Source organism: Scatophagus argus, chromosome 17 (assembly GCF_020382885.2).
Source record: "Scatophagus argus isolate fScaArg1 chromosome 17, fScaArg1.pri, whole genome shotgun sequence".
NCBI lineage: Eukaryota > Metazoa > Chordata > Actinopteri > Scatophagidae > Scatophagus > Scatophagus argus.
In genome coordinates, this window is record NC_058509.1 from 22,086,682 (window position 1) to 22,102,179 (window position 15,498).

The following is a 15,498-nucleotide window of genomic DNA, read 5'->3' on the forward strand; positions in this document are numbered from 1 at the left end:
GATCACTCAGATCACAGAGCGCAGGTTTACTTACAGTTCCCAGAATTCATAAAAGTAGAACGGGAGGACGAGCCTTTAGCTATCAGGTACCCCTGCTGTGGAACCTGTTGCCAATCTGGGTTCGACAGGCAGACACCACCTCCACTTTTAAGACTAAACTTAAAACCTTTCTGTTTAGTAAAGCATATAGTTAGCACCAAATAAAGTGTGTAGGGCTGGTAGGCATAGTTTCACTCACCTCATGATATATAGCCACAGGTAGAATAGGTCTGACTAACTGTTAATCTTTAAATCTCTATCATAGCTAAGCTGCTATAGGCCTATGCTGCCGGGGGACACAAACATGATCCACCAAGCAGTTTCCCCTCCTCCTTTTCCTCTTCTATCCTCTCCCCTCGTCAGATTAATATGCAGTTCATTATTTTATGTCACTAACTATGTGTCCAGTGCTCCTCGTAGTCTTGTGTCTCTCCCTCCCTTTCTCTCTCTCTCTCTCTCTCTCTCTGTATCTTTCTGCAGGTATCTCTCCATCCAGATCTTCAAATTGTAGCTGGCTCTATGACCAACCCAATGTGTATTGTTGACATCTGCCTGTCATTCCTCTATGTACCGACTATGGGCGGAGTGGTTCTCCCTACGGGCCGAAATCGAACTGATAGGATAGTGATTCTCAACATCACATAAAAAAAGAATACATGAATGTTACAGCAGTTCATTATAATTTTCATTACTATAATTTTCTTATAACTTGTGAAATGTTAAAATCATATTGAGGTGGTAGCAAAAAGTGAAACTAAACAGTTGAGATTTTGTTTTGCTTATCTTTTTAGTAATGTCATTTCTCATGTTGTTAATTGCTTTCCTGCCTGTACAACATCCATTGCACGTCTGCCCGTCCTGGGTGAGGGATCCCTCCTCTGTTGCTCACCCTGAGGTTTCTTCCATTTTTTCCTGTTAAAGGTTTTTCTGGGAGTTTTTCCTTAGTCGATGTGAGGGTCGAAGGGCAGAGAATGTTGCTGATGTTATGTTAAGCCCTTTGAGACAAACTGCTTGTAAAAATGGGCTATACAAGTAAAGTTGACTTGACTTGACTTGACTTGTGGCGTGAGGTTTTGGTCCGAATGGACCGTAACTTCCTGCCTGAAGGGAGTTTCTCAAAGAGTCCATGTCCAGGGTCAGCTGTGATCCGACCTGCACGCCTCAGAGTCCTGGAGGTGTACAGGTCTCGGAGAGATGGAAGGCTGCAGCCGATCACCTTCTCAGCAGAGCGCACAGCACACTGCTTTCTGTGCTTGTCCCTGGCGGTGGACCCAGCGTACCACACAGTGATGGAGGAGGTGAGGATGGACTCAATGATGGCCGTGTAGAACTGAACCATCATCTTGGCTGGCACCTTGAGTTTCCTCAGCTGCCGCAGGAAGAACATCCTCTGCTGGGCCCTTTTGATGAGGGAGCTGATGGTCAGCTCCCACTTGAGGTCGAGGGTGATGGTGGTACCCAGGAAGCGGAAGGAGTCCACGGGGGTGTCTGTCAGGATGAGGGGGAGTGATGGAGCTGGCACTTTCCGAAAGTCAATGATCATCTCCACTGTCTTCTGGACGTTCAGCTCCAGGTGGTTGTTGCCGCACCAGGACACCAGACAGTCCACCTCCCTCCTGTAGGCAGACTCATCCCCGTCCGAGATGAGACCGATGAGGGTGGTGTCGCCTGCAAACTTAATCAGCTTGACATACTGGTGGCTGGAGGTGCAGCAGTTGGTGTAGAGGGAGAAGAGGAAAGGGGAAAGTACACAGCCCTGGGGGGTACCGGTGCTGATGGTGCGGGTGTCCGAGACATTCTTCCCCAGCCTCACATGCTGTTTCCTGTCTGTCAGGAAGTCAGTGATCCACCGGCAGATGGGATCAGGCACGTTCAGCAGGGACAGCTTGTCTTGGAGGAGAGCTGGGCGGATCGTATTGAAGGCAGAGCTGAAGTCCACAAACAAGATCCTAACGTAGGTTCCCGGGGAGTGCAGATGCCGCAGGATGAAGTGTAGAGTCAGGTTGACTGCATCGTCTACAGACCTGTTGGCTCTGTAGGCAAACTGCAGGGGGTCCAGGAGGGGGGTTGTGATGGACTTAAGGTGGTACAGAACCAGGCGCTCAAATGACTTCATGACTACAGATGTCAGTGCCACAGGTCTGTAATCATTAAGTCCAGTGATCCTCGGCTTCTTGGGGACTGGAACTATGGTGGAGGCTTTGAAGCAGACTGGCACATGGCATGACTCCAGAGAGGTGTTGAAGATGTCTGTGAACACTGGAGTCAGCTCGTCCGCACAGTGTCTCAGGGTGGAGGGGGACACACCGTCTGGTCCAGGAGCCTTGTGAGGGTTCAGTTTCCTGAACAGCTTGTTAACATCCTCCTCCTGGATAAAGAGAGCTGTGATGGAGGAGGAGGGGTCTGAGGTGGATACTGGTGGAATGACTTCAGGGGTGTGGGGGGTGTGAATGGCCGTGTTGATGGGGTGAGTGGGGGTGTCAGGGCCGGCAGATAGTCCATCAAAGCGACAGTAGAACTCATTCAGACTGTTGGCTAGTCGCAGGTCGTCAGTAGAGTGGGGGGCTTTGGGCTTGTAGTTGGTGATTTGCCTAAGCCCTTTCCACACAGAGGCCGAGTCATTAGCTGAGAATTGCTGTTGAAGTTTCTCAGAGTACAGTGATTTAGCACTTCTCACGTCCTTGCTAAACCTGTACTTGGCCTCTTTGTAGCTGTCTCTATCCCCACTTCTGAATGCAGCCTCCTTCTCTAGCCTCAGCTGTCTGAGTTTAGCTGTGAACCAGGGTTTGTCATTGTTATAACTCACCCTGGTGCGTGTTGGCACAATACTGTACTCACAGTACTGGATATATGAGGTTACAGTATCTGTATACTCATCTGTAGCAGCCCTAAACACGTCCCAGTCTGTTGAATCCAAACAGAAACGAAGCTCCTCCACAGCCTGGTTGGTCCACCAGACTTACACAGACTTTAAGAGAGAGTAGGACCACCCCAGAAGAGAAGGCCCATACAAAGCGGTTTTGGCGATCCCAAACGCTATGAAAATCAAGGGAAAAACAGTCTGCTATAACCTGAATCACTGCTGTAGAGGTACACAGCCAGAGGTCATTGGAGGAGCTCAAGGATCAGCTGCAGCACATCGGGAATCAACAGAGGTCACTTCACAGAGTGTGAGGATAAAAAGATACTCTGGAACACAACACCAGGGGTGAGTTGCACTGCACAACAAAACACTGAGGACACAGAGACAGGAGTAGTGATGCCAAACTTTTCAGACTTGCTAACTCTTAATCAAGACAACTGGGAAACACTGACAGGTGTGCATCCACCTCTCCTCATATTATTGACTGCTTCTTATTGCCAGCTAGCAAGGGAGGGACAGGACACCCCAAGGATTCCTGCTCCAGCCAGCATATTAGAGGATTAGGGTGAGAGTGTGGTAAATAAGATGATAGTGTGATGGCAGCACCAGGACCATGGCACCCATTTAGGAGAACAGGGTGTAGTATGAGAGGTAGTATATGTATTATGTTTACGATAACTGTAATAATAGTGTCAACAATAATCTGGTTCTTTAAAACAGGACAGATACAGAGAGCAGACATCTGCACACATTTCACTGACTGATGATAACATGACAGCAATACATGACTTTTGACATTAGTGGCACAGGCTTCACTGGGACGTAAACCAAACAACCACCAACTGACTATCTCTATAGGATACTAGAAATACCAAACAGAAGTTGCTTTGAGGACTAGCAACACAAAATACGTGTGAAGGAACAGTATGTGGAGATTAAAGTAAACATTTTGAGGGATCAAGGATCATTTGAAAGATGTGAATATGGAGGAATGTGAAAAAAAATTATGAAGAGACAGAGGGAGTTCACAGGGTTCAGTGCATGGGCCGATCCTTATACATGTTCCCTCTAGGAAATATTATTCAGAAACATGGCATAAACTTTCATTGTTACACTGATGACACTCAGTTGTACTTATCCTTAAAGTCTGAAGAAACAGAGCCGTTAGCCAGGCTCAAGGCATGTCTTAAGGACATAAAGGACTGGATGACCTCCAATTTCTTATTATTAAACTCAGACAAAACTGAGGTCATTGTTCTAGGCCCCAAACATCTTAGAAGCAGAATATCTGATAATATTCTCTCTCTGGTCTCTCTGATCTTCGATCAGGACATGTCATTTATCCATCACATTAAACAGATCTCTAAGACTGCCTTCTTTCACCTCCATAATATTACTAAGATTAGGAGCGTCCTCTCTCAGAGTGATGCTGAAAAACTTGTCCATTCTTTTCTTATTTCTAGGCTGGACTAGTAGTCACTATTATCAGGATGTTCAAATTACTCTATTAATAGCCTGCAGCTGACCAGAATGCAGCCGTTAGAGTCTTGACAGGAATCACAAAAAGGGATCATATCTCCCCCATCTTAGCTTCTCTTCACTGGCTTCCGGTAAAATTCAGAATAGACTTTAAAATTCTCCTACTGACATGTAAGACCCTAAATGGACTTGCCTCACCACACCTGCAGGATCAAATAGTCCCATATATTCCCAATAGAACACTCAGATCACAGAGTGCAGGTTTACTTGCAGTTCCCAGAATTCATAAAAGTAGAATGGGAGGACGAGCCTTTAGCTATCAGGCACCCTTGCTGTGGAACCAGTTGCCAATCTGGGTTCGACAAGCAGACGACAACCTTTTAAAACTAGACTTAGAACCTTTCTGTTTAGTAAAGCATATAGTTAGCTTCAAACCAAGTGTGTAGGGCTGGTAGGCATAGTTACAGTCACTTCTTGATATACAGCCACAGGTAGAATAGGTCTAACTAACTGTTAGTCTTTAATCCCTATCATAACTACGCTGCTATAGGCCTATGCTGCCGGGGGACACAAACATGATCCAACGAGCAGTTCCTCCACCTCCACAACACCACCACCATCTCTACTCCCCCACCTCCTCTCCTCTCATCAGATCAACATATGAATCATTATTTTATGTAACTAACTCTGTGTCCAGTTCTCCTCGTAGTTTTGTGTCTCTCCCTCCCTTTCTTTCTCTCTCTGTATCTTTCTGCAGGTATCTCTCCATCCAGATCTACATGTTGAACTGTATCCGGCTCTCTGACAAACCCAGTGACAAATCCAGTGTCTACTGTCAACATCTGCCCATGTCGTTCTTCTATGTAGTGCTATCATAACTGACTTGAACAACATATCAGCTAAAAAAACAAATACACACAACACAGTCTCCAGAATTCCAGTATGTCATGTTTGTCCTTTGTAATGTATGATGTTCATTGCATGTATGTTTCTCTCTCTCTTTCATCCTCTCTATTCTGTCTACCCCCCCTTCACCCAGCTGACTATCAGCAGGATAGTTCTCCCTTGTGAGTCGGGTCCTGCTCAAGGTTTCTTCCTGTTACAAGGGAGTTTTTCCTGCCACTGTTTGCTTGCTCTGGGGTTCAGGCTCTGGGTTTCTGTAAAGCACCTAGAGACAATTTTGATTGTATAAGGTGCTATATAAATAAAATTGAATTGAATTGAATTGAAATGAATTGGTATGACAACCTAATTTCCCCTCGGGGATGAATAAAATCATCTATCTATTTATCGAAACCAGGAAAAGAGACATCTCCACAGATGATCTCTTACCACCACCATCAGGCCCTTTTGTAAATATGCAAATAGATTTTGTAGATATGCCACCATGTTAGGGCTGCAAGTATTTGCTAGTGATTACTGACATGTTTTCAAAGTGGGTTAAGGCTTATCCCACTAGGAGAGAAGATGCTAAAACTGTCATGATGCATCTGGTGAAGGATCTCATTCCACAATATGGGATCCCAATGCAAATAAACAATGCTCTCTGGCCAAGTAGAAAGAATGAACAGCACCATTAAAGACAGGTCTGAAATGGTCAAATGCTCTGCCATTTGTATTGTACTCCATACAAAGCACACCAAAGGCTATGGTTAGTATGAGCCCCCATGAGAGACCACCACTGACACCACATAAAACAACATTGCTATGGACTGATGATTGTGAAGCAACAAACCCACCAACTAAGAAAGTTTCATTTACAGGTTGCAGAGAGGGTCCTGCAGCCATCAGAGGAGCCTCTTCATCCTTTTAAAGAAGGGGATTTTGTGCTAATCAACTCTCTGGACAGAGTATCTCTTTCTGTTGCTGGTGTTGCTGGTGTCCAGAATGGAGCTAAAAGTTGAGGGCAAGGCAGAATGGATTCACGCATCCAGACATGCACCCTTGGATCTTGGAGCCCACGGAGCTGATGGAACCGATCACAGTTGTGGTGTGGTAGATGTCTTGCCTTCACTGCCACAGTATTCATTATCATCGCACTAATCACCCTGTGGATGGAGTATGGCTGTGAGGTCGTGCTAAGCTAGCCAATGAAGGATGGTCAGCAGGCTGCCCACTGTCCAGGAGGGTGTGACCCAGAGGCTGTACACAAAGCTTCGAGAGAGCACTGTCAGGAGGCTGTGAACCAGAATTTGATTGAGATCTGGCTGAAGCATGAAGACAACGTAACATGAGAGTTGAGCGCAGGAGCTGAGCTCAACATTCCTGAAGGCTTGGAGAGAGTGCATGAGGGCTGTAATGCAATATTCCATCCATAATGTGTATATATATCTAACACTGTAAATAGCACCATATCTATTTATATATTGTATTGTTTATTCTTACTTTATTCTATGTTTACACTGTTTGCACTGTGGAGTTGGCTTTTTAACCTCATTGTACAAGTGTATAGTGACAATAAAAAATAAAAATTCTATACACCAGGAGGAGCGTGGGGTGCTGGATGAGCACTGCACACTAATGAGAAATTTCCTGAAAGGGAAACTGAAGATCTGCTGAAGACTGGGCAAGATTAAATGAGCGCAGATCGGAGAGGAAACATCATCAGCAGGAAAAGCACCTGCTGGAAGGAGTTGTCATCAAGACAGGAGCAGGAAAGCACAGATACTTAAATTACAAGACTGGAAATGTCATTAACCCTGTTTCTTTTCCAGCTCTTCTCTGCATCAGAGGATATTTTAATTCTGTTACCTTTCAAAGTCCATCACATAGATGTCATACAATGTTTTTGAGGTTAAGTTGAAAAAACTGATTTACACCACAATGCAGGTTGCATTTACACCCAAGTATCCTCTTACGGAAACTCCAGAACTATGGTGAGAACAACTGGCTAAAGGTCCAGATGGCAGAGAATGAGAAGTAAATTATGAGGTGATCCAAAAGTGGGCTGGATCCTGTCAGAAAACTACTAATAGTGAGTATGACAGGTTTCTGGCTCTCTCCTTGAATAACTCTGCAAATCCAAAATTAGCTGACCAAGAGTTACATCAGTTCCATGTTAACGCTATTTCTCCTCAATCAAGTGTCATTAAATATTACATCATAAGACATCAACATCTCCAGACTTCCTTTCATCTGAGTTTGAGGTTTTCCTCTACACCATTGGTATGCAAACACGTTAGCATTGCAGTGGTTTTTTATGTATTTGAAACAAAACATGAATGTATCACAGCTAAGTTTACAAGTTAGGTTAGCATAAAAGGCAAGTACAATCACAGGCATATGTGCTTTAAGTTTTAGCAGGAGAAAGATGAATATAAGGCTGAAGAACAACACTGCATGTACACCATAAGTTTCACCACTGAACTGGCTATGGAAACACCACAGGGACAAACAGTGCATCACACAATAAACGTGAACCTTTCTTAAAGGGGCAGTAGAAAGACTGTGGATCAATGAGCTTGTGTCTTGCTGTATCCTTGAAAAATAATGTAATGTAATGTAATAAATGTAATGTAATAAATAATGTAAGTAAGAAACATGCAACCTTTCAGAAAATCTGGGAGCCCTTGATTAAAACCTCACTGAATATAGTTGATAGTGGCATTACGGACCCTCCTGGACCAATACCAATGTGTATATCGATATAGATCTAGATCTATATCGATATATATCGATATCTATATATATATCTATCTATATCTATATATATATATTCATGTAAAAAGAAATGAAAGAGAGAACCATGTGTTCCTTTAATTGTAATTTACTGTTGTAAATTGTAAATTGCTGGTTTACTGTAGGGCAGCATGGTGTCACGGTGGTTACAGCAACAGGATTCCAGATTTGAATCCCGATTTGGGCATTTCTGTGTGGAGTTTGCATGTTCTCCCTGTGCCTGCCTAACTTGCGACTCTACATGGGCCCTGTGTGTCAGTGTGTGTGATTGTGTGTTGGCCCTGTGCTTTACTGGCGACAGCCCATGTTGTGCCCTCTTGCCCACTGTCTCGCCAAGCATCATTCAATAAAAAAACCCCAAAAAACACTCTTAGATATCACTTCTAAATAAAGCGAAACATAAAATACATAGCCAGTCCCAAGACGCCATGGCAAAAACAAAGAGGGTATTTCCATATTAAAATCAAGAGGAAGATAGCTCATTAGCTGTACATCACTTTACAAAATGACGGCAAAAGATGAAAGAAACCAGATACAAGTAGTGAACAAGTGGTGGAGTAGTGGCTTCAGGGCACAAAGACCTTTTTACAAAGACTCAGACAACTGAGAGAGACTTTGCCAAAATTCTGCCTTTTTAAATTCTGTGTACTGTTTATTTTTTCTTACTGGTTTTTTCTTTTTTTGACAGATTATATGTCAAACTTTTTTTGCAAACTTCATTTTGTTTTATTTCTTTGAGTTGAGAATGAAATGTATTTGTTTCCTCACCATTTTAATGATTTATTATGTTACTAATCACGAATAACTTCTCCTGATCAGAGAACCCTTATTGTTTTTAACACTTAATTAATAATCTACTGTAATTTAATAATTCTATATTTCTAAGCAAGCCAGTGTCCCTGCAATCGAGGTCAGCCTTTATATTAATTCACATCAAGTAATGCTGAGAGGTATTTGTAATATTTTGACCACCCATCTTTATATCATGAGTAACTACAGTCTACTGCATGACCATTAGGTTCAATCAACAATTTTCTATAACACAAAGTGAACATTAGAACCTTCATGAAGGTAGAATTTACTGCAGGACTATCTAGACTACACTAGTTTATTTCCAGTGGACCTACTGCTGACTGAGGGTATCTCTTATCCTATTGTCTATGTGGGTTCTCAGTCATCTGGGTCATGGTAGTTAAAGAGCTAGATGCGAAGGCAACCAGATTTCTTTTAGGTTGTTAGAGACATTTCACCTCTCATCCGAAAGGCTTTATCAATTCTGATGAAAAAAATATGTGTGAGAAATGGTTGCCTTTACTTCTCGCACTTTTACTCGTCCTAATCCATCCACATACACATCAGACACTTACACTTGCAGCTTACAATATATACCTCTTTGGCAAGTCTACGGGCTTCATAGTAGGGCCTTGCTTTCTCAATGCAGGCACCAAGCTGGGACCCTTGAGCATTGAGCTTCCGGGCAGAATCAGTAAGAATCCTCCTGTAGCTCGACCTGGCATCCTGCAGGGAGTGCATGCATGTCAAAACATTGCTAATCATATTCAGTGGCTGTGTGAAAGCTGAGGCTCTGACAACAGCACAAGTGAACAGTCCATCAGTGCACAAATATTTCAACTGCAACACAAATAACTTCCTCACATCCAGCTGCAGCTCCAGCTTATTGATATCATCACTGGCCTGGTTGAGATGCTCTAGCTCCTCCTGGAAACACAAGATAAAGTGTCCAGCGGGGGGACATTTGATGGACAAAGATGCAGGCTTGCAGCGGCCAACGCTAGCGTTAGCGGTCTCTGGGTGGAGCAGACTAGTGCCATGTAGCTTATCATGTTTATTACAGCTTGGCTTAGTAAACATGCTGTATGTGTTAATATAAAACTTGACGATTTCTGTAAAAATCGTAACACAGGCTAGATCTATTTGACTATTTTATATAATATATATAAACAATAATGCTGTAACATGCCTGAATTCTTGGATCTAGTTCCTCCTCGTGTTCACCAGCATCTTCTCCTCTGCTTTCAATCTGGTTCTCGATATCGTCAACGAGATCGTTACGCTGCGGTTTCACCTCCTCCGCCGTGTCTTCGTCCACTCCTCTGCGCCTTACCAACGTAGTGCTCCCCTGTCTTCCATTCGCCTCTTCCCCGGGGGTCTCCTCCCGCACAGCCGCTGGTGGAATTTCACACGAGGTCCCTGGCTCCATTTGTGGCCTGTCCTCAGGCTTACGCCTTAAATGTTTAATGTCCTGGAACAATAGGGTGTCAGCCTGCGCGCCACTGAAATAATGTTATTCGGAAACAATACCGCTCAATACCTAAATATTAAAATGTTACACCGAGCATGCAATACACACAGTAATGTCCTGCTAATCTTAATCCTACGTAGCCTCGGTGCTATTATCTTTTACGTCTGGTGGGACCCTGCAATAGCTGCCTGGCTTTTCTTACAAATTTCCTACAAATTTAGTGATTTTGTTTGTTTGTCTGTGTGTGTGTGTGTGTGTGTGTGTGTGTGTGTGTGTATCACTTAAAACCAATAAAACATCGCGTGGCTGATTCAACTGAAAACAAAAAAAAAATCATCAGAGCAGATATGTTAATTGTTGTGATTTGTTCCTTGTGTAATACAGTGCAACGATATACCTTTGTGCACAGTTTTACATATGGAATTTGACTTAATGGAACAGCAGGGTTTTTTAGGGGTGGTTTTTCTTTCATTTGATATACATACAGATACAGATCATACAGATTTTAAACATGGGTAGAATATTCCAATCATCCAAATCATCAGACATTGTTTCACTGAACAAGATAAAAATTGTATCAGACAAAGAGGAGAGAAATGAGCAGATGTATACATTTTATCATGATTTAATTCAAATACATGGAAGATAATTTATGAATCATACAAAAATTGTATCATTCAGCTTTCATCACTAACAGCAATGAAGAACTGTGGCAGAACTGTAATAAGGTGTGACCATCACTGCACCTTGGTTCTCTTCCTCCAGTTATGCTTGAGACTTCTGTCGTTTCCAAAACCTCTTGACCTCACTGTGTCCCTGTGGTGTCACCACCATCACCCTGTGAGCCACATCTTGCCACACCAGACAGCCAAGACCCTGCACCACAACAACTATATTAAACCGCAGCAGCAGCTACTCAAGTAGCAGACAACATCAGCACATCAATACAAAGGTCATCTAACTGCTGTAAATATAAGAAGTTGATGATTATGTCATTAAATGGTGATAGAGCAGCAGTGAATTGGAAAGGTAAAGGAAAAAGGGGGTGGATAGTTCTTTACAGCTAAAGTTGAAGGCAAATAATGTCGTTTGCTTTAGATGACTTAAAGAAAAGGATATATAAAAAGAGTAAATGAAGGTTGGGGGTTTGAAATACCCAAGGAAAGGAATACATTATCTTACAACAGTTCACCCACATTGCACTTATAGATCATTTGCATCTAAGCTACATCACTATAATATCCATGACAGTAGCTTAACTAGTATGGTTTATTATTACTTGGTTCTTATTTTGTAGCACTGGCCATCAGTTATATCAGATTATATTCCCTCAACTGTAATCTCAACAAGCACAAGCAACATGAGAAACTTAAATTCAGAAAAATCAATAATCTTAGAAATATACATCTAAGAAGAATGAAGGTTTTAACAGTAGAAAGTTTTTAGACTTTGTTTCCATTGTACTTGATATTTTGGTATTCATTTAAGTCTTAAAGCCCATGAAAAACCACATTTAAAATGACTGGACAATAATCTGAATAACATGTCATCTTTTTCATCAGGACTGTGTGAGCGTCGTTTGACTGGAGTTGATTGACAGTGGTCTTGCAACAGAAGACAATCTGGATTCAAATTAAGTAAATACTGAGTGGTGCACTGAAGTGACATTTTTTAAACTGAGCCCCAGCACTACAAACTAGTGAGAGTAGCACAGGCAAAAAGACAAAATATGCAAATCACTAATGTGACCAAATAAATAATTTTTCACAGGAAATGTTATGTTTGTGTAGGATGCTGTACAGGGAGTTGATTACAGCAACTTCTTATCCTCATGTCTTTATGATCTTATATTTTGACTGTGTGGTGATTTTGTGCTATTTATGTAACTTCTTGTTGTATACTTTTAATTAAGTGGTCATCTATGAGTCACGTTGTCATTAGATAATAAAATAAAACCAGTGCTGTCAACATGATTGCTAGCTTTTTATGTTGTTAGCTGTCATGTTATTTGTTAAGCTGATGATTTTACAAACAGTATATGCCATGTTGCTTGCTCAGATGAGGTGGCTGAGGAGGCATGTTTGGTTTGTTTAGTGAAATAGGCAACATGCTGTACTGGCATGTGAAGCTTTCCCATACAAGTGCTGGCTTGGCCCAATTTCACTGTGCATGTGAGGCCAGCATGGTAGGGATCTGCACTCCTTTACAACAGAACTACCTGAAAGCAAACATGATGAAACAGTAAAGTAAAGCAAGTATCTGCAAGTATAAACTGTTCAAACTTTGAATCACGGAGATTCAGTTAAAAGATACAAAAGCACTGAGAGTTGAACACATCTTTTTCTGTGGTCTCCTACACAAGTGTCATCACAGGTAGACCACAGAAGGGAAGTTGTCAAAGTAACCTGTTTGGAGATGGCACAACTTGGCTTGGTTGAAATGGTAATGTACAGTTAGTAAACCATAACAGAGCTCTGAGTTGGCCACACCAAACTCGCCCAACCATGGTGCTATGGACTTTGCTTTGTGCACTGGGGCACAGACATGCTAGAATAGAAAAGGGCCCTCCCAAAATTGTCGCCACAAAATTGGAATCATAACATTGTCCAAAACGTCTCGGCTGAAGCATTAAGGTTTCCTTTCACTGAAAGTAAGGTGCCTAGCTCAACCCCTGAAAAACGCCTTAAGGTGTGTCTGGATACTTTTGTATCACAACATGCATACAAGTTGTGCTGTTATTCATTCTGTAAAACACTCTGACCAAGGCCCTGTATGAATGCATGTTGTTAAAATGCACCTGATTCCTTGGTTACGTAGCAGCAACTTTCTGACAAAGTTCAGTATCTTACAGAAGTTCTTTCTGACTAATTTGAGGTGTTTGTTTAAAACCTTTCTAATTGTCTGACTACTTGTGTTTTTTGCCCTGTCAGACCTACTGTTTAAAATGTTGTCATGTTTCATAATGAAACAATTACTTAATGACAAGTACAATGTCATAACTGATAAAACTGTTGGCCCCCGCTGTAGAAATAAGATCCAAGTCATAAAAAGCCACATTTTTCCTTTAAGATATCCCTTCATTGGAACAAAGAGGAATAAACAAACAGTGAAAAAACATCCAAGTGTGAAAAACAAGTGTGCACCCATATTACACAAAAATACGTAAACATAACTGTCTATGTACTTTGTATGATTTGAGTACTGTAAATTTGCAAAAACATGGACAATTACTGCTGTAGTCCTTACAAATCCATGAATAAAATGTGGACTGAAGCATGAACAGAGTGTGAAACAGCAGTGACCAGTGACCACAGAACATACAGAGAAACAATGTAAATTATTTATAAATCTAAATGGATTCCAAATGCATATAATATTAATTATAAAAAAATATATTATTCATTCATGGAGGTAGGAGAGAAAATACAACCTGGGCTCTATCTCGCAGCACCTCAAAGTCAGCCTGGGAGAGGAACTGGTTATAGAGCACTCCTAAAAGAGACATCAAACATCAACAAAACACAGACAGGTGATAGTGGTTAAAGTTAAAGGGCAGAAAAAACATCAATATTCAACCTCTCTATTACAGTGTACGACAGTTCAGACCGCAAGTGTTACACGCGATCCCTACTAACTGAGTTCTATCAACAATCCAAGAACAGTCAGTCATGCAACCATGAGTCTAAAACAGTTGGGATGAGGTGACAGACACAAAAAATGTGATGATTTGATTATCCTTATGCTAAATTGCTTATTCAGAATTTGATGGCAGCAACACATTTCAAATTTGTTGAAACAGGGGCAGCAAAGGTGCTCAAACGTAGTTTTGAGGTGCTCAAAAAACACTTGTTTGGAAGATTCCACAGGTTAACATGCTCAAAAGGCTCAATTGTTCACAAGGACTTTCACTTTGTTAAACATGGTTAATGGTTAACTAATGTTGGTAAACACAGTTAATTTGCAAATGATTAACTGTGTTTACCAACATTAGTTAACCATTAACTAATGTTGGTAAACACAGTTAATTTGCAAATGATTACATTCTGTTTTCATTTATGCTATAATACAACCTCCCAGCTTTTTTAGAGTCTGACTTGTGGGACAAATGAAGGATGAATGCTTTTTTATAATATTAAGCTAAAGAACCACAGTATAGTAAATTTTCAAACTAATATGCAGTACTTAATTAAGTTTTTTGTTGTTTTTGTTTTGGGTTTTTTTTTTTTGCATGGCATGGCATGAGTTTGGTAACACATGACATGTACCCCATGTTCCCTGGAGGCAATGTGATAGAGGAAGTTCCTCAGCCTGCTATGCTGTCACTCATGATTCCACACCCCTCTAAGATGATGCAAAGCATCCCACGCCTTTTCTGGGCCAAAAAGTTCGAAACTGAAAAAATGAGACCCCAGAGTGAAAAAAAGATCTGAAAGAGAAAACAAGATCTGAAACCAAATAAAGATTCGAAACTGTTAAAACAGAAGATGTGAATCTGAAAAAAATAAGACCTCAAATGTTGAAATGTATTTGAAAGTGAAAATTGAAAATAGATAATCTATACAAAAGATTTTAGGACTGAATAAAAATTATATTTCAATTGAAAATATATTCCTACACTTATTTTTAGTTAGGTTGCAATGTTTTATTTTTAAATGTTCAAAATGAAAATGTCAACTTTCTATTTCAAATGTTTTTTTCTTTTCATATTTATGAAACTTTGGCCCTGATTTGGCTCCATATGAAACACAATAAAAAGTACAATTGACAGCAATTAACTAAGAATTGAAAACAGTATTTTTATTCTGGTCAGTATTACATGACTGTTGCTGTACTGAAGGAATTAGTGCTGTGGAAATTATAATTTTACTCAATTTACACCACAGGTAAACATTCAGGAAGGTTTGAGACTAATATATAACAAAATATACTTAGAAAACCACAACAGCTATCCTGACTATCTGCAATCCCTAAACATCAATGAATTCAAAACAATTCTCTGGGCTTTCACACACACATTTAAAATTAAGAATGCTCACCCTCTGTGAACTGCAGTCGATCCCTCTCGAGCTCCCATAACCTGATTTGATCTGTTATGGTTGAAGGCAGGACTGGAGTCTGAAGAACAGAGGTGGAGGATGGATGAAGACAAAGAGTAGTTAAAGGCCAATCACCAAAG

General features: G+C 41.2%; 2 protein-coding genes across 2 annotated transcripts in view; both read right to left on the minus strand.

The window, feature by feature from the left end:
• Nucleotides 1-10,576, minus strand: part of sh3bp5lb (SH3-binding domain protein 5-like, b) — a 46,880-nt gene extending 36,304 nt beyond the window's left edge. The window contains exons 1-3 of the mRNA XM_046417864.1: nt 10,041-10,576; nt 9,716-9,778; nt 9,449-9,577 (exon numbers count right to left, since the gene is read on the minus strand). Of these exons, the coding sequence (XP_046273820.1) occupies nt 9,449-9,577; nt 9,716-9,778; nt 10,041-10,280 (432 nt within the window). The 5' untranslated portion in view covers nt 10,281-10,576. The remainder of the gene's footprint in view (nt 1-9,448; nt 9,578-9,715; nt 9,779-10,040) is intronic.
• Nucleotides 10,577-10,931: 355 nt separating this feature from the next.
• Nucleotides 10,932-15,498, minus strand: part of gtf2h4 (general transcription factor IIH, polypeptide 4) — a 41,155-nt gene continuing 36,588 nt past the window's right edge. Inside the window, exons 12-14 of the mRNA XM_046417863.1 lie at nt 15,359-15,437; nt 13,753-13,814; nt 10,932-11,198 (exon numbers count right to left, since the gene is read on the minus strand). Of these exons, the coding sequence (XP_046273819.1) occupies nt 11,088-11,198; nt 13,753-13,814; nt 15,359-15,437 (252 nt within the window). The 3' untranslated portion in view covers nt 10,932-11,087. The remainder of the gene's footprint in view (nt 11,199-13,752; nt 13,815-15,358; nt 15,438-15,498) is intronic.